Here is a 24,354-nt window from a genome sequence, read left to right on the forward strand (position 1 = left end):
CCAGTTACTCCACAGATCTTTACTTAGAAACATGATGTAATGCCAGAGCTCCTCTTCACTTACGCTGCAACGCCCTCTCCTAATAGTCTTTTCCTCCTCCTCATCCCTTTCTGTCTCTCTCGCTACCCTCTGATTTTCTCTTCTCTCCTCTCTAGCCTCTCTCTCTCTCTCTCTCTCTCTCTCCTCTCTCTCTCGTCTTTCTCTCTCTACCTCTCTCCCTTCTCTCTCTTGTCTCTCTTACCCTCTCTCATCTCTCTCTGCTCTCTCTCTCTCCTTCATCCCACTCCTCTTTGTCTCTCGCTCTGCTTCATCTACCCTATCTGTTCCCTGTCTGGTCCTGCTCTCTCTCCGTTGCTTGGTTGGTTGGGTGTGAGTTGTGCTCTGTTTCCTGGTGTAAAAGGGGATGAGGGGAAGGAGTTGAAATTGTGGTTACCCAATGCTTTGCTAGCTTTTAATGTGTCTAATCCCTCTCTGACCGCTCCACACATCAACATCAGCGAGGATGTAGGGTGTCATGAAGACAGACATACAGGGGCTGACGAGCCAGCTAGGGGATTCACCAATGGCTCATCAACACATAAACACCACAACACACACACACACACACACCACAACACACACACACCACACACAACACAGCAACACACACCCACACACACACACGCACACACACACACACCCACTCACACACAAACACACACACACACACACACCGCTGTCATGGCAATGCGAAATCCATAAGAATGCCAGTCTCAGATGTATGGGGTTCATGTTTAAGCCCCCACTATAGCCACGCCTCACTTTCTGTTCTAGCGGGCACTCTGGAGGGTGCTGTCCTTTTCCTGTCGCAGTGTGGTGACTTGAAACCCAATATAGCCTTTGTGCTGATTCTCAAATGGATTACAGATGTGTTTCGCACCAGGAAGCCTATGATCATCAAGGCCTAGTTTAGCTTGTCTCTCAGTTCCTGCTTCCCTTTGCTCTGTGCTGAGAATGTTGCCTATGCTGCTGAGAGAGAGAGTAAGCAAGAGAGAGAGAGAGGGTACGCAAGAGAAAGGGAGAGAGAGATCAGGTTCATGCTGCCAGTATAACCAGGAGCTAGCCAGGTGAGGGTGCACCGGCGCTTGAGCTAACCGGCTTTCCTAAACATCAGCCAGATTTATAGACGTGTGAGCGACATGTTTGGCCTGGGCGACGGCCTTTTAGGGGAGAGGAAGGGTTTATTGCTGAGATGAACATGTAATTCAGATCTCTCTCTGAGGGATGAATAGGAATCTCTGTAGCCTCTAGAAAAAACAAGTGGGTGTTGTGGCATTTGTGGTGTATGTAATGTGTATGATAGTTGTAATGTGGAGTCTCTGTGGGGGTATTTATGATTCTCAGCCCATCCATTTATGCTATTTGATACTCTTACCGTATCACTGTTTTATTGGATTTAAACTCACCCCAGTTCACTGCTGGTAGATGGTCTTGATCCCTCTGGTCTGCCCAGTGTGTGTGTGAGTGTGTGGTGTACTGTCCGGTTTGTGTGTGTGTGATATGGGTGTGTGTGTGTGTGCTTGTGTGTGGTGTGTGTGTGTGGTGTGTTGTGTGTGTGTGTGTGTGTGTGTGTGTGTGTGTGTGTGTGTGTGTAGTGTGTGTTGTGGTGGCTGTGTGTGTGTGTGTGTGTGTGGGAGCTGCATTTCCTGAAGCTCTCTCTTCTCGCTCAGAGCCCAGTGAGAGAGAGCATGGAGTAGAGAAAGAGATGGATCGAGGCTGGGGGAGGGAGAGGTCAGGACTGAGATTGCGAGGATTTGAGCTCCCTAGGGATTTGAACATGTCTGAATTCGAAGGTGAGCTATGATATCCATATATGCAGGTCTTTTTGAACTCCAAGCCCTGGGATGTTTTAGTCTAAACAGTCAGGGTTAGGTCTGAGCTGAAATGAATTGATTTGAAGCACTGAGAGCACCCCCAGCACAGTTTCAACGTTGAATGTCACGTGCACAAGTACAGTGAAATGCCTTTCTTGCAACCTCTAAACCCAACAATACGGTAATCAGAGAGTTGAGTTGAGAGTTTTTACTGTTGTTTGTTCTCTGCTAGTGAAATATGTGCTCTGCCAGTGTTCTAGCTATGCCAGCAAAATGGGTGCCATCATGGAATACTCTGAAACCATAATATCAGGGTCTGCAGTGAAGGCACATCATCTCCCTCTCTCTTTTTTCCTCACGTCCTCTCTCCTCCTTACTCCCCTCCCTTGCCTCCCTCTGTGGCATGGTGTGGTGTGGTGATGAATTACATATGCCATGACACACCGCAGTGAACAGCCCCCCTGGTAACCCAACAAGATCTCACGGTCTCTCTTCATTATTCAACGTTTGTCCATGAAGGGGGGGTGGGGGGGGGGGGGGGTGATTAAACATCTATGGGTGAAGTGGAAGTAGGTAAAACAGAAAAAACTTGACGGTTAAAGGTGCTACACAAGATTTTTGGGGGCATTTTTGGATTGTAATTTCAGAAAATGTCCATAACATATCTGATCCTAATAGTGGAATGATAGTGTTTCAACCTATTACTTGCCCGGCAGTGTTGTCATTAGCTGTGATATTCACCTGATTTAGCAACCATGAAATGACAGTGTGATTTCCACTAGATAACACATCCACAAAGTCAGAACAGCTTTCCCAGTTTGACAACAATTGTAGCTCCAGCGGGAGAAATCCAAAGACGAATGTCACAGCCAATCACAACACTGGCAGGTAAGTAATACTGTGAAACACTATCATTCCACTATTAGCATCAGATATTTTATGGACATTTTCTGAAATTACAATACAACATTTTTTTTTAAAGATCCTATGTATAGCACCTTTAAGTTTAGCCATTAATTCTGACTAGTTAAGGGTTAAGGTTTGGAATAAGGTTCAAATAGATTTTACAAGTGCCTAGCAGTGGGATTGAACCCGTGATCCTTGTAGCCGCAGTGTGCAGTTTAAGCCCTTCCTCTATCCCCATTCACAATGCCCTAGCAAGCAGCAATCTTTCTAGATGGCAGTATGTGCTCACGTTGCCCCTAGTGGACGATACTGAAGGCATCTCTCGACCGCCCTGGGGACCTGGACAAGCGTTGAATACTGAAGTTTATCTGGTGTGATCCTGCTGGGTAACCACAGCCGGAGAGAAGCCACCAGGGAGCGTCATTAGAGAAGCGTGCTTCCCTGCTCATGCTCTATTTATGAAATCACATGCTGACCAAAGCCGATTCCTCTGCTTATGCTGAATAAACAAAATAATAACGTGCACCGAGTTGACATAGAAAATCTGCAGTTTAGATGAATATTAAATATACATCTTGTAGATCATACACAATGATGTACATGCAAAAATACTAGAGTCGTGTCGTTTACAGAATTTGTGAAATATTGTGTTATTTCTAAGCATACAAAATAGTTTTTGTAGCTCTAGTTTAAACGCATTGTAGCTCTCTCTTTGACTTTCACCGGGGCACGGCCTTGCCAACGCGTCTGTGTTATGTCATAAAATGAATTGGCAAAGCAGTAAAGTGAAGTGTAGGCTGTGATTTATGTAGCTTCATGTACACTACACGTATATTTGTAGTAGGAGGGTGACTTTAGTGCTCTCCGAGGGGGGAAGCAAGCCAGCTGTGCTGAGCGAGAGACTGTGAAGGGAGGGTTTGTTTGGCGTGTCATACACTACCTAATGCGGTCTCTACACCCCTACAGGACATGGGTTTGATGTCTCGGTACCCCTGTAGTTTATGCTCGGGATCCTTTCATGTAGGAAGAGGTAAGGGGTGCAGTGTATGGATGGGAAGTGGGGGGTATAGAATGTGGTGAAGTTTCGTGGGGCCCAGGGTTGAAACATTTCTCTCTTGGCCAATGTGCTTTCCTGCTGGCCCCGGCTGCTTCTCCACAACCCTCCAATCAAAATACAGGGTTTATTTATTTAAACTGAGGTGCCAAGTCTGTCAAAAAGTCTACCCACTGGCCGGGCAGTGCAGACCACCAACTCCCTAGTCCTCCAGTCCTCAAGACCTGATGAGAACAGTTTTGCAGGGAAAAATAAACACAGGCAGATCAATGGGTCTTCTGTCTGTGTGTGTGTGTGTGTGTGTGTGTGTGTGTCTTTCTGTGGGTGCGTGCGTATGGGTGAGGATGTTAATGTGGAGTTGTACAGCTAGTTTTAAAGCAGTACTGTAGATTGGCCACTGATTGCTTTGGGCTGTAGTTCAGTAAGGCTGAGAAGAGCCGTGGGCCCTCTCCCTCCTAGCGTTAATTGGCAGAACGACCGGTGGCACCACACCAGCACCAACTGGTGCACACACAGCCATGCAGGGAGGCCATCTGCTCGTGGGACACTGCGACGCACCGGTACTGGGACACAGTACACTAATGACACAAGGAAGACAGGCTCCGTAACCTGTTGTTGAAATGTCAGTGATTATGACGTATAGGGTGGTATATTGAGGTTATTATAACACAGCTAGTTGAGAATAGAGCATATTCCTCCTGGAAGTTATCATCTCATATAGTCCGGGTGAAGTCACCTTGCATGACTTAGATATGCAACAGGGTATACTAGATCAATGTTAATGTTTTACTGCACTGCAAAATCAACTCCATATATTTAGACAAGGACTGGGATGCAGTGGCCAGTATCTCTTGTCTCCACAGACCGGAAGAGGATAGTTTGTGTAGGGATATGACAAATGTCAAAATGTTCTTTACGTTTAAACTGTGTGCCCGTCCTCCATGTTCTCAGTGTACTCCCATGAGGTACATGGGACCTCATGTCCCACTTCTCATCAATGTGATGGCTCGCTGCAGTGATGCATAACAGTGTGTTCATAGACGTCCAACAATCTGTTGTTAACGCCACGTATAGTGTTTGAGCTCGCGCTTTGTACTTGCAGAAAAATCACTGTACAATTTCTCCATCCGGGATGTCACGGTTTTTCGACATGACATCTTGTAGTCTAATTCTACATATGCATTCAGGGCATTGAAGCAGATGTTCTCTACCATTGACAATGGGTGCATATAAACTGCAATAATTTCAGTAATCATCGCTATGATTTTCTCACTCTGTCCCTTATGGCATTTCTTTGGTGTGAAGAGCCTGTCTAATATCTGTGTTTGGTGTCCTGCTGCCGGCAACCGGTTGGCTCTCACGGTGACTCCCTTTCAGACGGTTAAGCATTGCACCTGTACTGCCACTGTAGCTCAATTCCACCTCGCAAAGTTTGCTGTTCTCCACCTTCTCATTTAACTTCTCAAAGTATTACCATACAGGACTTTGCTGCTGTCGCTTCCCTGTCTCACGCCATTTTTCCAACTGTTAACGACGAGGACGTGCGGAGAACTTTATATCCGTGGCAAATTGTTTGAAAGATATTTCCTCCTACTGACGTTACAGTATTTCTCCCTTAGGTATTACTTTATGATGATGATTGGGACCTGTTAGTGGAAGTTGTGTGATAACTGACTGCACTGTGATTTAAATTTAGGTTTTCGGTTAGGGATTTTTTCTAAAAGTTAACGATCCCAATTTCACACCCCTGCTTGATGGGCCAAATGTTTCCCCCCTAACATTCTTTGAGGTTTCTGCCAAATGTTGCATGACCAGCAGGTGTGTGTGTGTGTGTGTGTGTGTGTGTGTGTGTGTGTGTGTGTGTGTGTGTGTGTGTGTGTGTGTGTGTGTGGGTGTGTGTGAAGCAAGAGGCTGTGAGAGAGGAGGCCCAGCAAAGATTCAACATCTGTTTGCCAATGTTCATATCCCTCAGAAGATTCTGAGGGAAATGAATAACAAAGCTGTTCAAGTGGTGAGAAAGTGTCTCTGCTTCAACACACGCCACACCTGACGTTGTCTTCCTGAGCGGAAAGGAGGAGGGTTTGGGTGTCCCGAACGTCGAGTGGATTTGCAATGCTACCAGACTGACTCACATGTTGAACATGCTCAACAGTGACTATGGGACAGTTAGGGAGTTAGCCAGAGCCTCCCTCATTTTGATCTTAAGGAGGAAGAAGGTCCCATTGGCCAGGGACACTGAGGACAACTTCCTGAGCTTCAGGAGGAAGGTCCCATTGGCCACGGACATTGAGGACAACTTCCTGAGCTTCAGGAGGAAGGCCATTGGAAAACTGGACACTCATGCTTTGGAATCTGGTCTGACTGGCCAGACCTCAATGACCTGTGCAACCGGACTGGAGTGGAGCGCAGATGGACACGGACTGACACAAACTGAGCTAGTGACTGCCTCTGATGCAGTTGTGGCAGACCCCTGTGTTGTCGTTGATGTATCAAATACTTATGTCATGCAATAAAATGCAAATTAATTACTTAAAAATCATACAATGTGATTTTCTGGATTTTTGATTAGATTCCGTCTCTCACAGTTGAAGTGTACCTATGATAAAAATTACAGACCTCTACATGCTTTGTAAAAGTAGGAAAACCTGTAAAATCGGCAGTGTATCAAATACTTGTTCTCCCCACTATACATAAACATTCTGTTGTCAGAGGAGCCTGGTTTGATGTTGATGATCATGTGTTTTCTTGTCTGACGAATAAGCCAGATATTGTTGTTGTGGGAGACCAAAGGGAGGGGCTGATTCTGGAGGTGAGCTGCTCATTCCATTGTTACATGGAGCAGGCCTTATCGGACAAGCTCCTTAAATAGCAGCCCCTCATATCACACTCGGACAGCCTGAAGTGCAGATGCAGGTTGGTGGCGTTGATATTTGGCCGTCTCTGCCACGTACGTAGACTTACATAGACCTTCAGATTGCAGGCCTGTCTAAGAGAAGAGCAAAACAAGTGTCTAGGTACTGCTCTGTTTCAGCCATTATGGGCAGCCTAGCTGTGTGGAGGAGAAGGTACTGCTCTGTTTCAGCCATTATGGGCAGCCTTAGCTGTGTGGAGGAGAAGGTACTGCTCTGTTTCAGCCTGTTATGGGCAGCTAGCTGTGTGAGGAGAAGGTACGCTCTGTTTCAGCGTTATTGAGCAGGCCTAGCTGTGTGGAGGAGAAGGTACTGCTCTGTTTCAGCCATTATGGGCAGCCTAGCTGTGTGGAGGAGAAGGTGTTTTTTGTTTACCTAAGTGTCCTTGCATCAATGGCCTTTGAAATGTTTCAATCCTTTATGATGTAACGTGATTTGTGGATTCAAATCAAGTATTTACAATGTGTGTGTGTGTGTAGGACTCCATGCCCAGTGTGTGCTCATTTCTAAAGGAGTCTCAGTGTGGCAGGCTGCCCATTGCACTGTATGACACGGCTGTCTGAGGTACTGACAGGCGCTCAACTCGCTCTGTGTGTGAACCCCAGCTCTACTCTGCTCACCAAACCTACTGTTGGTAGCTATGGTCTTTTAACATACAATTTACTGTAATACTGCAACTTAATGACTGCAAAGTAGTACAACTTGGAGCGATAGCCTAATGGCAACAAGGATGACAGGAGGTGGTGTCAAGTCTTTCTAACCATATCTACGAAGACATGACCAAATAGCTGTAACAAAATGGTGCAACCAGTTTAACAGGAGGTCGGCTTTAACAGGAACACGGTGGAGAAGACAAAATGGAGGGAAGAGGCAGGATTAGGCTGGACTGTGGTTAGTAGGTAGGTTACCCTGGTCGGGTGAGAGGCTATGCTGTGTGGTGCGTGCCCCTGTCTGCAGGGCTGAAGTGTGCCCTGTCTGACTGTCTATCTGTCTGTACTGCTCTGTCTGTACTGCTCTCCTGCTGCAGTATGTATGTACTGTATGCTCCTGCTCTATCCTCAGGCTGCGAGTGGAGAGGAGAGAGGCTCCATCGGGCCCAGCAGTCAGACAGAATCAAATCCAGGGTTAAGACACCGTGTCCAGGGGTCTCCACCTTTGACGTGGGCTGTGGGATTCTGCACTGGAGGGAGGGACAGATGGGGAGAGGGAGAGGTGTAGGTCTCAGCTCAGTGGACAGGCCTGTAGGCTAGCTGGGATAGCGTCAATATGTGTGAGCCCTCCTCGCAGAGCCCCACTGATGCACAGTCACTGAGCTCTCCCTCTGCTCTCTCTCCACCTCTGTCTGTCTTTCTCTCTGTTTTTCTCTCTCTCTCTCCACCTCCATCTCTCTCTCTCGTTCTCTCTCTCTCCACCTCCTTCCCTCTATCTATTTCTCTCTCTCTCCACCTCTTTCCTTTCTCTTTATCTCTCTCCACCTCTATTTCTGCCTCCCCCTCCCTCTCTATGCCAGACTATAACCTTGTAGTTTGAAGCTCGCTGGTTTGGGGGATTTGGGAGTATACACTGGTGTCAGTTACACTGGTTCAAGGAAGGAGACTGTCAGGATTACTTTACAAAAAGACTGCAGAAGAGGAATTACATGGGGCTGATGGATTGGGAGACAATGTAATGTAAGGGAGATGGAGGCAGTGGAGAAGAGTGAGAAAAAGAGAGAGGAAACTAGTTTAGCAGATTCTGTTTTTGTGCCTGCCTGTTTTGTGTGTGTGTGTGTGTGTCCCGTGTGTGCGTTGGCACAAATGCATGTGTGAATTATCCCGTGTAAAAGCACGTAATGTTCTTAGCAACTTAACAACAACGCTTAAAACATTGGTTCTTGCCAGGTTGTTTGTGTGCTAACATTGCATGTTTTTACGACACTGAAGCTAGAAGACTCTTTGCACAAGAGTTCTCATGGCTCCGTTTCTGTTCCTGTCTAGAGTAACTGCAGCCATGTTTTTGTGTCCCACAAGGAATGCCTTTTATCATGTGACATGGGAACAGCTGTTTCCCATCAGGCCCCAGTCAGCGAACAAGCCAGTCAGTCAGCTGCAGGCCTGTAGACTGCCTGTAGTCAGCCAGTGTTCTCCCTGCTCCCTGGATCAGATCAGAGGGGCCAGGGTGAGCAGACGGGAGACCAAAAGAGTTTGGCCAAAATGCCTCCAACTAGAGGGTCATCCCAATTTGTTCTCCCATGTCCACGCCGCTCATCAGGCCTCTCGCCCTCTCGTCCTGCGGAACGTGCAAATCCAGCAGGGCAGCCTGCCTGAGAGGAGAGAGCTGGGGCCATCTGGGAGTGATTACCCATGTTGTATTTTCTCATTGTTTCCCGTCTGCTTTCTGCTAGGCTCTGCTTTGCTTTCTCTCTCCCTGTTCTGTTGGCTGGGCTCCCCTGGCCTGGCCTGTTCAGGCTTTAATCCTGTGTTATTTATGATGGGTAATGTTTGGCAGAGCTTATGCGCAGCCCACCGCCAAATTAGCACAATTTAGCCGCTTCATCAGGAGAAGGAGTTTGCTCAGCGATACGTAAAGAGAGATCCAAATCTCTTCCTCTCTCTTGGTCTCTCTCTCTAGTTCTCTCGTTCTCTGTCTCATTCTCTCTCTTTGATTTGTCCACCCTCATTTTCTCTCCCTTTCTCTTGGTCTCTCTCTCTCCGTGTCTCTCTTCTCGCAGCTACTTTCTCTGCATCTCATCTTTTCCCATTTCCAATTTCAGTAGGGGCCCTGCTAGCATGTAAAGACATGAGATTACACTAGTGTACTTATTCACTGAGTGAAAATTACATTTTCGGAGCATGTTTGTGGGATCTGGAGTCCTGTCCCACTAATCACATATGTGCTCCTTGTGATGCTGCTGGGAGCTGGCAGCCAGGGGAGACAGGAAAGGATTGTCTGTGGTCAAGCCCCTGACCAAAAAACAGATTATTGCGCCTGCCATTTTGAGGAAGATGTGAGTTTTCTTTGTCTCCAGTTCAGCCTGTGGCTCTGTCAGCTAGCTCTGTTATCCTGCATAGTACATGTTGAGAGTTGAGGAATTGCGGTGGTAGTTTTCCATTTCCTCCCGGCAGAGCTCAGTGCTCTCTGTGCTCAGTCTCTCCTGTCTGGACTGGTTTGTGCTGCTGTGTGGTATTGCAGCTCCCCGTCTTCATTACTGTCACAGCCATTAGGACAGACCGAATGGGCCGACAGGACAGACAGCCATGCTTGCTAATTTGACGTCTCAGCAGCTGTTCCTAATATCCCTCATTCACTATCCCTCATTCACTATCCCTCATTCACTATCCCTCATTCACTATCCCTCATTCAAGTTAACATACTGTATATGAATGCACTGCATAGGGGAGGCATAGCAAATGGGCCTGACTTGCCCTGAGGCTGTCATTTGAAAAGCACTCACAGCAAACTCTGTAGCGGATGGAACGGAACTGGGAGTTGAAGGTTAGGGGTGCAGAGGGGAGGTTCGGTACGATGTTCCTCAATCCAGAAAGTTGCTGGTAACAAACCACCACTATGTCCCCCAGCGTTTTGGCTGTTAAGTGTGAGTCCATGGGAAGAGTATTCTCTATCTGGACTCTGGGCTGTACGTGTCAGAGTTCCACAGTCTCCTACTCCCTAACATGATTACCGCTCCCCTGGCCTCCCCTGGCCTCCCCTGGTCTTCCCTGGCCTGGCCTACACTTCACAGCACAATACAACACAGCACAGCACAGTGGAGCAGAAGGCTGAGATTTGCTACACACTCAGACCAACATACAGGGAAGGAGATCAGGGAGAGAGAGAGAAAGTAATGTTCAAGGCTTATGGATAGAGAGAGGTTGATGGAGTTAAACTTGTGGTTTCTAGGTATGTATGAGGTGCTTGTGGACAACGTAGGGATAGAGGGGTGGTCTGTGTTGGTCTCAGATCTTCAGAGCTACGCTAAACTGGGCATTGAAAGAGAAAAGAGACTACACACACAGGCTAAATACTGAAGAATTTGACCTACAAGACTTGAATAGCAAAACATTCCAGTATAAATGGTAAACAGCATTCCATTACGTGTTCTCAGGTAAACACACTGCTGCTCAGTGGGACTCGAACTAGCATAATTATGGTGTCACACATGTATTTGTCTTCAGACTCCCGTGGCCACTAACAATATAGTACACACCGTTTTGACACACCTACATACTTTTTCTGTCCCGATAATAAGGTCGTAGCGTTGTAAGCAACAATGCAAATGATATTCCTACCCAAATGTCAGGCACTTCTGTGATTACGCTCATTTGCATACAGGTGATACAACACTGGTGCTTTGCATAGATGGGCTTACATTGTTTACAACATCAGCTTCCCTTGATAACCACCGACTGAAACAAAGTATTCAAAACATATTGTTTCTCTGGAAAGGAGTACTGGGAAATTATAGTTTAAATATGAACATACTCATTAAAACATTCTGGAAGTTTCTAGGAAGCTTTTTGGAATGAGTCCATATAGGATTCATGGATTGGCTGAAAGGCCTTATTCACTTTTGAGTGCGTACACGAATTCAACCTAGACACAGAGGAATGTCTTACAATCCCGTACAATGTAACGTAATGTCTTGCAGTGTATATAGAATATAGTGCCTGGTATTGAAGTGTCGGACAATGTAAGGTAATGTTATCTATGCAGTGAAATGTAATGTCATGTAATCCGGTTTGGGGGAGACAGAGGAGATTACATGCTGGCTGCAGGGGGCTAGGGAGGAGGGGAGAAAGGAGGGGGGCTTCAGTAACTGTGTTGGGAATATAATGAAAAGCGCTGCGGAGAAGGGATGAGGAATTTCTCCAATTTATGAGAGCATGATGTCCCTCAGGGTGTAGTCACTAACTCACTCATTCATCCGGAACGGGCTGGAGAGACAATCACTGGGCTGGCTGGGGGACTGTAATGGCTGAAATGCTGTGGAGTCTCTCTTCTCCTGTCTTCTCTTGTCTTTTCTTCTCTGCTCTTGTCTTCTGTTCTCTTCTGTTCTCTTCTCTAGGCCTTTGTTAACTGGGCCAGTGTCTGTAGAACAATACATTCTCAGTTTCTAAATGTCATCAGGAGTAGGCGGGCTGTCGTCGCTCCCTGACAAACTCAATGTCTTTATAGTCCATATAGAGCCTCGCACAAGCGCATCATTGCGTCAGCACTCCCCTTCACAGGCTGTACTCACTAACTAGCAATACACTGTGATTGTGTCAGGTTGTTATTGAGTATGATGCATCGAGTCATTGCTAATGGCCGTTAAACCTTGAAAGATGTTGAGCGTGTGTTTGCCACCTAGCTAGCTTGTTAATGGCTCTTGCGAAATATCCTCCTATCTCTCTTGAAGTGTTTGATGGGGCAAACAAGGTAGGGAAACATTAACTGGCAAGGTTTTATTTTGGTCAATGGATAACTCACACGTCAAACAAAGTTCCTGGGAGTCGTAAATGGGATTGTGATGCAAATGCAAGTGGTTTGCCTGTGTGTTTGTACGTTCCCTCAGGGCTGGAGTGGAGAGTGACAGTTGAGCCGCAGCTGGTAGAGAGTTAGTCTAATCAGACGGAGCGGGTGGTAGGCCTGTATTACTATAGAACATCAGGGATTTGGCACACCACCCCGGAGACCACTATTGCACGATACAATGTCCAGCTACCTCAAGACAAGTGATCTGTCATCGACTGCCTCTGCTCAGACTTTAGTCCTTGCACTTCTAGAGTCTGGTCATAAGAGTCTTGAATATTGAATACCCTAAACGTTCCACTGGTGCATTTTTTTCCTGTTTCATTTCGACCTGCAGTGCTAACGGGCCGTTAACCCCTTCCCTCTCCTATTCCACAGTTCTCCGTGATGACTTCAGACAGAACCCAGCGGATGTGATTGTGGCAGCGGGTGAGCCTGCCGTGCTGGAGTGCCAACCGCCCCGCGGGCATCCTGAGCCCACCATCTCATGGAGGAAAGATGGTACCAACATCAATGACCGGGATGAGCGCATCACGGTAAGACAAGCTTTGTTAGCCTCCTTAGAACACTCTCTGTACAGAGCAAGCACTGCAATAGGCCTGCGCATCACACCTGCACGTCAACACACACACGCACACACACCCCACTGCTTGCTGGCGCAGCTCCAGGAAGATCAAAGTGTCTCTGTTGGCAGACGTGTCATAATGAAGAGAAACAAATGCATAATCTATTTGACTAACATAATGTAATCATATTGTACTGTGATTTGGCTAATCAATGTCTATTTGGAACAAAGGCTATCTGTGGAAGCATGCAAAGAAATCAGGGGTGGGTGTGGGTGTATGTGTGTGTGCGCACACGAGCATGTTTGCTTGTTTGTGTGTCTGTATACGCTCTAGGGGACTTGTGAGTTGGGATCCAAGGCTCATCTTCCTCCGGAGTGACAGGTAGTTTCTCTCTGAGGGGCTGTGATGGACAGAGCAGCTCTCCTCCGCGCTGATGAGAGGGAGGTGGAGGAGAGAAGGAGGTGGCGGAGAGAGGGAGGTGGAGGAGAGGAGGAGGGCCTTCTGAAGGAAATACAAAGGCTGCGTTGGCTTTGTACTTCCCTGTTGTCTCCTCATTTACACCCATCTGCCTGCTTGCCTTCCTCATTGTCTTTACTGCTGCATGTCATTTCCATAAGTAACCAACTTCACTATAATGTAATAAAATACCAAGTCAAATAAGGTCTTGCAGTGAAGTCACGGTAGCTATGTTGACCACAGTCTGTGGTTGTCACTGGTGTACTGGCTCAGAGTGTATACAGACGGCCAGCTTGGTTTCTGCCTCAGAGCTATGGCTCAGCTCACTGGACTAATGGGCCTGCAGATAAGACTGTTTCCTAATGAGTCCACAGGCCCTGTAAACAACCCAGCGCTTGTGTTTATGGTTTGTTTCTAACACAACATCCACTCCAAAAAGTGTTGTTGTTTCTTTAACCACGTCGAGTCCCGGGGGTCTGCTGTAGGATTTGGTGCTGTGGGAATGAACGCGTTGTGTGGCCCAGCGGTTGTTTTAAATTGAAGGGGGAGGGAAGGGCACTGGGCTTGCCAGTGGTGTAGAGCGATGCATCAACAGCAGGCAGGGAGGGTGTGTAGTTTCTGTTCAGTTCTACAGTACTGTATATTGTAGCATAATATCACACTACCACCCTATATTGATTGTAGTGGGGTCAGGTTGGGGGTGATGTGGGTGGCAGCTCTCCGTCCTCAGGACTGTGATTAACTCTGAAGGGGCAGTGTAGTTAGTGATGGGAAACATTTTATACAGTTACATATCGGGATATTATTTCTAACGATATATATCGCAATATTAATTGTTCAATATCTCAACATTATTTATGCGCTCGTTGGTTGTTCCTTTATTTTGCTTGTTCTCCATCTTGTTTTTAATGGTTTGCCAATATGTTTTCAGCACTTTTATTTCCATGACTGATCAAACATATTTTTGTCAGGGGTCTCTCTCTCTCTCACTCTGCAGCAGACATAGTGAGCAATATGTTTGGAACATTGAATCGCAGTATCGAATCGCAATACATATACAATCATGACAATCGTTAGAATCGCACTACATATCGTATCGGCACCTAAGTATAGTGATAGGCACCTGAGTATAGTGATAGGCACCTGAGTATTGATAGGCACCCATGTATAGTGATATGCACCTACGTATAGTGATAGGCACTTACGTATAGTGATAGGCACCTNTACGTATAGTGATAGGCACTTACGTATAGTGATAGGCACCTAAGTATAGTGATAGGCACCTGAGTATAGTGATATGCACCTAAGTATTGATAGGCACCCACGTATAGTGATATGCACCTACGTATAGTGATAGGCACTTACGTATAGTGATATGCACCTACGTATAGTGATAGGCACCTAAGTATAGTGATAGGCACTTACGTATAGTGATAGGCACCTAAGTATAGTGATAGGCACTTACGTATAGTGATATGCACCTAAGTATAGTGATAGGCACCTAAGTATAGTGATATGCACCTACGTATAGTGATATGCACCTACGTATAGTGATAGGCACCTAAGTATAGTGATAGGCACCTACGTATAGTGATAGGCACCTACGTATAGTGATAAGGTGCAGTGCTATGTATGTACGTTAATGTGTTGAGTGTTTGTTGTTTATGCTGATCCAACTGTGATCGAGTGTGTGTTTGGATGATAAGGTCTGTAGTGTGTGGTATGTCATATAGTTGTGGAGTGAAGATGGTTGTGATAATGATCGTATTGAGTGGATACCAGATGCCCTATCGCCACTCTGTTCTGATATCAATACCAGTGAGTATGGGAATAGTCGCAGGCTTTTACTCGTAAATGGTGCTCATGTGTCATCCTACGTACCTAAGACCTGCATATGCACTCTACGTATGTGGATGGTTGAGGCATACTAGAGTTGAGTAGTGATTAATAATTCACTATGAGTAGCTAGTTTATTGCAGTCTGCCTTGTGTTGTACTCTTCATACTGGGGGGGTCGTATAGGCAGCTGTCTGTATTGAAGCTAGTTAAGGTTTGGGTTTGGGGTTGTGGTGCATTATAGTCCAACCTAAGCTTGTTACATGGTAGATTTGAGCGTCGTTCACCATAAAGTATTTACTTTAATGCCTGCAATTGGTTACAAAAAACCCTGCATGCTAAAATACCCTAAATACTAACTTTCCTAGTTAATATAATACAACCAGGTTGTTCTCCAGTCGAGGAGGACGGACAGTGTAAATAAAAAAGCAGGGCAATATACATTTAGAATAGAAGAATGTGAAGGCCTGAAGCACGATATTTTTTGTGCTGCTCAGGACCAGTCCTTACGCCCCTTGGTATTTTGTCGGCCGGGTTCTTGAATATGGAGGTGGAATGAGGTGACCGATTTTTTCTTTGCGTTTTCCAAGTTCCAGGGCTGGGGCTGTGATCCGTTGTTTTTATGCCGTGTTCTTTGTAGGCTGGTTATTGCGCATATGGAGATAGAGATGAGGTTAAAGATTGGTTTCTTTAACGTTCCCAAGGGCTGGGGCAAGTAATCCGTTTGTTCTTTTGAGTCGAAATCCCTGTTTAAAAAGATCTGGTTCCACAGGTTAAAATCTTCGATTGCTTCCCCAAATGTCCTGTGCACCTTTAGTCAATGAGCTCCCTTACCCCTCCACATCTTAACTCTAGGAACGTAACTTTTAATTATATTGTTTAAAATCAAAAAGGTGACTAAAAGCCAAGCAATGTTAAAATCCACTGTGAAAGTAACTGTTTGCAAAAACCCTAACGTTTTCGCAGAGTTTTTCCTGGCTTCACTCAGAGGGAATCTTTTCCTCGACTGAGAACCCCGTACCTTTTAAAATGAGCGCAACTTAGGAGGGAGAGACCCAGCCACTGCGCCAAATTGGGCGTTTTATCTTCTGTTTACCCTTATTGGGTTCAATTTGCCAGCTGGAAGATTACTCAAAGGCGGAAAGTTAATGGCAATTACAAGGGCTTATAATACTAATGCTCTTCTTTCTTCGGTGTGCTTTTTTCTAGTTTCAGTTTCAAGACTGTGTTATAAATGAACCTAGGCAATATCCCAAGTCATACTTCTATCCATTAAATATCCTTTGTCCTGATAGTCCTTCATTTGTCTCCCAGTATTTCCTCTCTGATCCTTTACTTCCCTAAACTTTCCCTCCCTATTCGTCGCTATATTGTTATTCTGTTCAGTTCAGTTACATTTTCTTATCCTGTACTTTTTTTATTTCTTAGTTGTTGTTGTGTGTTTCTGTATATGGGTCCAATGCAATCCCTCTAGCAGCAATGAGACAAATCAAGAAAATAAAAAGAATAAGTGTTGGGAAAAGAAGAAGTGATTCATGTAATATATTGCTGTAATCATAAGCGCCTGTTGCCTCTCCGGTGGTCTGGGACGTGGATGACCCGTGACAGCGGAGCAGCAACACGCGCACAACGAGGAGCAGAAAACGCAGCACCTGAAAAAGCAATACTATACTTGAAGAGGGACACAGGGATGGCACGGGCTAGGGTTAGGTTTTTGAATATAATTGTGTTTCGTTTCAGCTAGTTTTGTTTCTAGACGGGTGCACAGGCCAATCTCCTGTTTATCCCTCTTTCTGATGATCTTTTATATTAAGGTGTATCTTAAAAAAGGCCCCGTAGCGTGTCCTCCTAAGATCAAAATTAAAACTGAAGTAGTTTCTTAAATGGCTTCTTTTTTCCTGGGTTGAACAGTGCAAGGAGCCGAATGTGGTGAAAGTTATTCATTCAACCATGATGTTGTTAAATATTGAAAACATAAAAGCAATATTGGCATTTAGTTTGGTTTTATTGTTTTATCATATTAAAAGAAAAGGAAAAGACCTAAGACAAGCGAATGCCAAACTAAAACTGAACAAAAACATAAATATTATAGAGTAATAGATAAAATATAAATAAACCATGTTTCTTCTCCATCCATTTTTCCTGTCTGTTAAAACCCATTTTCTAAAAACCTGCTCGTTCAGGCCATTTGGCGTTATGTCTGTAGGTGCTGGACTCCACTCCCCGTTCTACCCTCTTTCGCTGCCCACAGGGTCCGCAGCCTATGTGTGACTGTAACCCTGATAGGTAAGGTGGGTGATGGGGTGCTCCTGGAATGGGTTTTAATGAGTGCCGTTGTAGGTGTGCCCTTTTAAATGTTTATAGCAGGTGTTTGTTTGAGTCTGGTTTCTATGGTGTGTTTGGTTTTCTTCCGATGTATTGTTTACTTGCAGAGGTGTGCATGTAATGATATAATGGCGTTATGGGTGTTCAATGAATAGGATTTTGTACCCTGGGTGCTGATGTTAATGGCTGGTGTATGTTTGTAATGACTTTATCTGTCGAAAAATGGAATTGGTGAGATTTGGGGTTCTGTGGTGGCTTACTACTGAAAGTCTTTGCTTGGTGAGGAAGGTCCTTTAAAATTGTTGTTCTTTCTGAATGCTGAAATTATTCTGTATGGTTTGAGTGGGTATGTAAGTGTGCTAAACTGTAGAGAAGTTTGTGTTTGATTTGATTGGCATGTAGGGATCTGATTCTATGTGAAAATGTGGTTTACTGAGGGGGATTGATAATTTGTCCCTGTTGAATTGAGTATTGCATGATCAAAGGAAGAAGAAGCGAGAGGGTGTTGCGCGTTTTAGTGATTGGGTGCAGTCACTTTCCATAGGGGAGTCCAGGATTAGGGTGAAGGAGGGAGGTAGAGCATTCAGTTAGGATGAGAACCCTGATTAGGGTAATGGTAAAGATGATATCCATCTCACGGCTCTGAGGTATAGTGGCACGATGGGGAGAGTCTTATAGAGGGATGAGAGGTGTATATTCCTACCAGGTAATATGTGAGACGTGGGGTTTGGGGGAGAGAGATGTTAGGTTAACTGAGCAGTGTGTGAGTATTTGGGGAGAGGTTAAGGTTTAAGGGTGCGTGGGAGAGATATATTTTTTGAGGGGAGGTTAAGGTTAGGCGTGGGCGACTCTTGGGGAGATGAGATTGATCATAGGTTCAGGCGTGGGTGTTGTGAGGGGTAGAGGGTTTAAGGGATTCATGGACGCGTGATGGGGATTGGTGTAGGGTGAGGTAAGGTACCAAAGAGTTTACGAGCCGATGGGATGTCATTGGGGACAGACGGTTAAGTGTCTAGCCCGTTCAGGACGCAGTTCACTAGGCGCGACGAGGTTAAGGTTAAGAGCGCGTGGGTAGACGCGGAGAGTTTAAGGTTAGGAAGTAGGATTGGGTTAAGGGCTTTAAGTAGGATGTGGTGAGGGTAGATCATGTATGGATGATGGTGTCTAGCAGATGTGGAGTGCATGTTGGGATAGAAAAGGGGAAAGGGAAGCGAGAGGGGAACCGGTGCCGCGCGAGAAATAGTATGTGTTGTTTAGAGTAAGTAGGCCGAAGTATGCATATGAAAAGAGGACGGTTATGTGTGGAAACATGAGAGGCGCATTTCTTTGCATTTTAGTCGAGATGAGTCTTAGGATCGTGGATGAGAAGTAGATAGATGTGAGGAGAATCGAAGATATTGAATTAGCAAGATAGATGAACCAATGATAGGAACACGTAGGTATCTGTGATTTTGTGGGAGTTCCACAGATTAAATAGATAGTGGTGTAGAGAAGAGCGGATGGTAGAAACGGTGATGTAGATAGTGAGAGTAGAGAGATGGATGTGTAGATGGGTAGATGAGTATGATGGAAGAGGAGCATGAGTAGGATGGATAGGTAGAGGCTGTTAGAGTGAATAGCATGGGGAGTATGGTGTTGATAGTAGAATGAGAGAGAGAGAGAGAGAAAGACAGTTGGTGTAAGAGAAGAAGGATTGAGAGAGTGTCTATAGAGAGACAGGGAAGATGAGAGAAGATGAGTGAGATGAGAGTAGTTGTGTTGATACACTTACTAGGAGGATACTGTGGATGTTGGACAAGTGATGGACGGTGATTGGTTGAAGGAGAATGTGTGATACTATGGAATGGAGAAATTGAGAAGAATCCTTGCTGAATAATCTTTTTAAGGATGGATCCCTGTGTCTCGCGCTTTGGTGCTCAGGCCCTCACTGCCTCCTCTGTTGAACCTTAATACTGTCGTCTAAAAAGCGTAATAAAAAGTGGGTTGATTATGGAGGACACTTGGCCAGTGCCTCTGCTCAGCTCTCCACTCAGTATGTGCCTCCGATCATGTATATTGCCTCTACCCGCGTCAGAGACAGGTGGGAACTCCGTTCTCTCTCTGCCCATCAACGTCTGTCTTCCGCTATACTTGCTACGCCATAGACAGCAGTCAATCTGAGGTTCGACTTCGTGCTACATGAATAAAACACGTCAATAGACTAGCATTGCACGCTCACCGAGCAAAAGACACACGCTGATCACTTACTAACATCATAAAAAGATATTCGATAAATCACTCTTCTCTATATGTCGGTGTGCCTTTGCCTCATACAAGATGTAGGGGTAACTGTGTGATGATATACTACTTTAGAGATATTTCTAATTGCTTTCGATAATATACATAGGTGTGTCTAGCACTATCAGGGTTGGAAACGGGAACAGGTCCTGGTCTCCATGAGTGACTTTTGGGACGTACGTGAGGCTTTTGAAAAAGCCTGACTCAAATCACTCTAATAGACTCGTGAATATGTGCTGTGTCGCGGCCCAGGGAAAACACATCGATTCGGGTCCCCACACTCCGTTTCTCCTCTAAAGTGCGCTCCACTCGATCCTGTCCCCCTGACGGTAAGCTTGCGGGCTGTCCTTCGTTCGCTGGCAGCATGGAGCGGTCTTCACACATGTCGCCATCCTGCATTCCTCATACTTTTGCCTCGTCCCGAGATGTTTATCCCTCATCTCCCTACTCACGGACTTCACTGTTGCAGTCTGCACCTGGTCCCTGTGTAACACATGAGGACTTTTATGGCCTGGTAGAATGTGTCAGTGTGGAGAGGGAAGGTCAGCCTCCTCTCAGCATGTTTCAGGTGTTGTGAGGTTCACGGGGAAGAGGAGGGGGTGAGGGTGAGGAGCATGAGGAGGTTTAGAGGTGGTGTATGGGGACAGAGATAGGGGCGAGGCTGCTTTACATCAGGCTGTGAGTGGATTAGTTGTGACTGCTTGGCTGGTCATCCCAGCTTGGTTTACACACATTAAGATTGGAATTCTGCTGGCCCACAGACCTGGCCCTGCTACGACTCCTCTACTCCCTTCCTCTGTGACACGCTCTGCTGCCTTGTGATTCCCCACCACTCACTAACCAACGTCCCTCTACACTGCACCATATGACTGGAAAATGGGGTTCCTGCACCCCACCAAACCTCTCTCTCTCCTCTATTGTCATTAAACATTTTGCTGCACCTGCAGCTATGTGAACACAACCAATAGCATTTGATTTTGTTACATTTTTTTTGTTACATTTTATTAGCAATCCCTATTTCAATACATTTTAATAGTTGTCAGTTTCATATGTATGATTTGGTTATGTTCTTTGAAAACCTGATTCCACAATTATAAGTGCTGCTTTGAAAATAACATAATTCTCCAACCTAACCATCCAGAGTTATGAGTTATTTCCCATTACAACGATCCTGTTACGTGGCACAGTGCAGTATCTCTGGGCTGGTGCTGTAGCAGTGGTTCTCTGAGACCTGAAGGGTTGTGGACTCTCTGCTTCCAACTGTCAGCGGAATAAACTTGTCAGGCACTGCCTTCCCTGCCACGCAGCCAGCTAGCCGGGCCAGCTGAGAATGCACACACTATTTACCCCTAAAAGCTGCTGCTTCTTAAACCTACCAGACAAACCTCTGTCTGTGCTTGACAGGTGGAAAGTCATCATTTCATCCTCTATATTGTAGGACGCTCTAGAATCGTGTAAGCCCACAAATTGTTGCATCAAATAGTATTTAGGGAATTACAAGTATTTGCAAGCGTAACATGCTATATTCAATTACAAATGACCTTACAACTTCTACTTTTCTTCCCTCCATCTGTCAGATCCGCGGTGGGAAGCTGATGATCACCAACGCCAGGAAGAGTGACGCAGGGAAATATATCTGTGTGGGGACCAACATGGTGGGAGAGAGGGAGAGCGAGATTGCCGAACTGACTGTACTAGGTAAGATCCTGTCTGTCTGTCTGTCTGTCTGTCTGTCTGTCTGTCTGTCTGTCTGTCTGTCTGTCTGTCTGTCTGTCTGTCTGTCTGTTCTGTCTGTCTGTCTGTCTGTCTGCTGTCTGTCTCTGTCTGTCTGTCTGTCCCTCTATCTCGCCTCTCAGTCCCATTCAGTCACCTAGTCATCTCAGTTTGTGACGGGGAAGGTCAAAGAGTCGGGCTGCCTGTCCCCTAGGTAAAGGCTTTTCTCCCTAGCACATAATCCATTAATAAAAGAGGTTACGTAAACAATGGCACCCAGTCCCACAGCTGTGCAGGCATTTACTTAGCCCCAAACTCAGGATTACCCTGTCGCCCGACCTTGACCCCTGCCACCCCTTTGGCTGTCCTGGAGAGGTGTACCCCCACTACTACATCCAACTCTCAATCCGTTCCTCTTGTTGCCCAGTTAAGATATTGACTGCAGAGACAGTCCAAGCACCGCTCAGGTAATACCTCACCATCCTTCTAAGCGTATTATCGTACTGTTGTCTATACTGCCAGGGGTGTTTATCCGTACTGTTGTCCCTATACTGCCAAGGAGTTTCATCGTACTTTGTCTATACTGCCAGGGTTTTCACCGTACTGTGTCTATACTGCCAGGGAGTGTTTCAATCGTACTGTTGTCTATACTGCAGGGTGGTTATCACCGTACTGTTGTCTATACTGCCAAGGGAGTTTTCATCGTACTGTTGTCTATACTGCCAGGGGTGTTGTCACCGTACTGTTGTCTATACTGCCACGGGAGCTTTCATCGTACTGTTGTCTATACTGCCACGGGAGTTATCAGTTGTAATATTGCACCTATTCGTTTGAACTCCGCTCTTAGATCTGCTGTTGTCAATAGAGAAGCCCACTGCGGTCTGCTCACCCAGTGCTATTAGTTTTAAATTGAATATCCACTCGGTTTTCAAATCATGCAAAGGGCTTGGGCTAATACATGATAGCAACTAAAGCCCATGTAAGTCAGTTTATAACATTCCATCATTGGTTGCTCTGAGAGATCCTCATATTGACATTGGCAGTGGCCTTAGGGCCTATGGTGCCAACTTTGGAAAAGTAATTCCAATGTCTACTCTTTCCTCTATTACTAATAGAGATAGACCAAATAGGCCAGGTCTATGAAATCCTATAGCCATACCATCTATATCAATATCAACCATCAACATCAACATTCAGACAAGCCCTGTAACCGCCTATTCAATGTAGTTTGTTTGAGTTGGAGACTCCATGTGACTTTAAAAATCGAATAGGACTACTTTTTTCCCATTTTTTTTATTTAACTAGGCCCGTCAGTTAAGAACAAATTCTTATTTACAATGACGACCTACACCGGCCAAACCCAGACTTGGGTTGATGCATCTGAACATTAGGAGCTTACTTCCTAAACTGGGTTACATCAAGATCTGGGCTATGCAGACGAATCCGGACATTCTGGTTTTGACTGAAACGTGGATCTCTGGGGACATTCTGGACTCTGATATTAATATTGAGGGTTATAATGTGTTCAGAGCTGATAGACAGGTTAGAGGTGGTGGAGTGGCCATTCTTATTAAAAATAATTGATCTGTCTCTTTACTGAAATCCATTTCCCTTGCCAAAGCTACTATTTTTAAGCCTTTGTTTGGGGGAAAATCTACAGCTGAAGTCGGAAGTTTACATACACCTTAGCCAAATACATTTAAACTCAGTTTTTCACAATTCCTGACATTTAATCCTAGTAAAAATTCCCTGTCTTAGTCAGGATAGGAATCACCGTTTGTTATCTTATTTTAAGAATGTGAAAATATCAGAATAAGTAGAGAGAATGATTATTTCAGCTTTTATTCTTCATCAAATCCCAGTGGGTCAGAAGTACATATCACTCAATTAGTATTTGTAGCATTGCTTTAAACTGTTTAACATGGTCAAGCTTTTCGGTAGCCTTCCACAAGCTTCCCACAATAAGCTGGTGAATTTTGGCCTATTCCTCTGACAGAGCTGGTGTAACTGAGTCAGGTTGTAGGCTCTCCTTGCTCGCACACGCTTTTCCAGATTCTGCTCACAAATTATTCTATGGATTGAGGTCAGGGCTTTGTGATGGCCACTCCAATACCTTGACTTTGTTGTCCTTAAAGCCATTTTGCCACAACTTGGAAGTATGCTTGGGGGTCATTGTCCATTTGGGAAGACCCGTTTGCGACCAAGATTTACTTCCTGACTGATGTCTTGAGATGTTGCGTCAATATATCCACATAATTGTCATGATGCCACTATTTTGTGAAGTGCACCAGTCCTCCTGCAGCAAAAGCACCCCACAACATGATGCTGCCACCCCCGTGCTTCACGGTGGGATGATGTTCCTTCGGTCGCAAGCATCCCCCTTTTTCCTCCCAAACATGACATGGGTCATTATGGCCAAACAGTTCTATTTTTGTTTTCATCAGACCAGAGGATATTTCTCCAAAAAGTACGCATCTTTGTCCCCATGTGCAGTTGCAAACCGTAATCTGCTTTTTTATGCGGTTTTGGAGCAGTGGCTTCTTCTTGTCTGAGCGCCTTCAGGTTATGTAGATATAGGAATCGTTGACTGTGGATATAGATACTTTTGTACCTGTTTCCTCAGCATCTTCACAAGGTCCTTTGCTGTTGTCTGGGATTGATTTGCACTTGGCACCAAAGTACGTCATCTCTAGGAGACAGAAACGTGTTTCCTTCCTGAGTGGTATGATGGATGCGGGTCCATGGTGTTATAACTTGAATACTTTTGTTTGCACTGATAAACGGGTACCTTCACACGTTTGGAAATTTCCTCACAAGGATGAACCAGACTTGTGGAGGTCTACAATTTTTTTCTGAGGTCTTGGTTGATTTCTTTTGATTTTCCCATGATGTCAAGAAGAGGCACTGAGTTTGAGTAGGCCTTGAAATACACCCACAGGTACACCTCCCAATTGACTCAAATGATGTCAA

The 24,354-nt window shown here is 45.4% G+C and overlaps 1 protein-coding gene across 2 annotated transcripts in view; it reads left to right on the forward strand.

The window, feature by feature from the left end:
• robo1 (roundabout, axon guidance receptor, homolog 1 (Drosophila)) overlaps nt 1-24,354 on the forward strand; it is a 225,300-nt gene that overhangs the window by 158,355 nt on the left and 42,591 nt on the right. For both annotated transcript variants that reach the window (XM_070434580.1, XM_070434581.1), the window contains 2 exons: nt 12,591-12,748; nt 21,249-21,369. In XM_070434580.1, coding sequence (XP_070290681.1) covers nt 12,591-12,748; nt 21,249-21,369 — 279 coding nt within the window. The remainder of the gene's footprint in view (nt 1-12,590; nt 12,749-21,248; nt 21,370-24,354) is intronic.

This window comes from Salvelinus sp. IW2-2015, linkage group LG23 (genome assembly GCF_002910315.2).
Source record: "Salvelinus sp. IW2-2015 linkage group LG23, ASM291031v2, whole genome shotgun sequence".
In the NCBI taxonomy this organism is placed as follows: Eukaryota; Metazoa; Chordata; class Actinopteri; order Salmoniformes; family Salmonidae; genus Salvelinus; species Salvelinus sp. IW2-2015.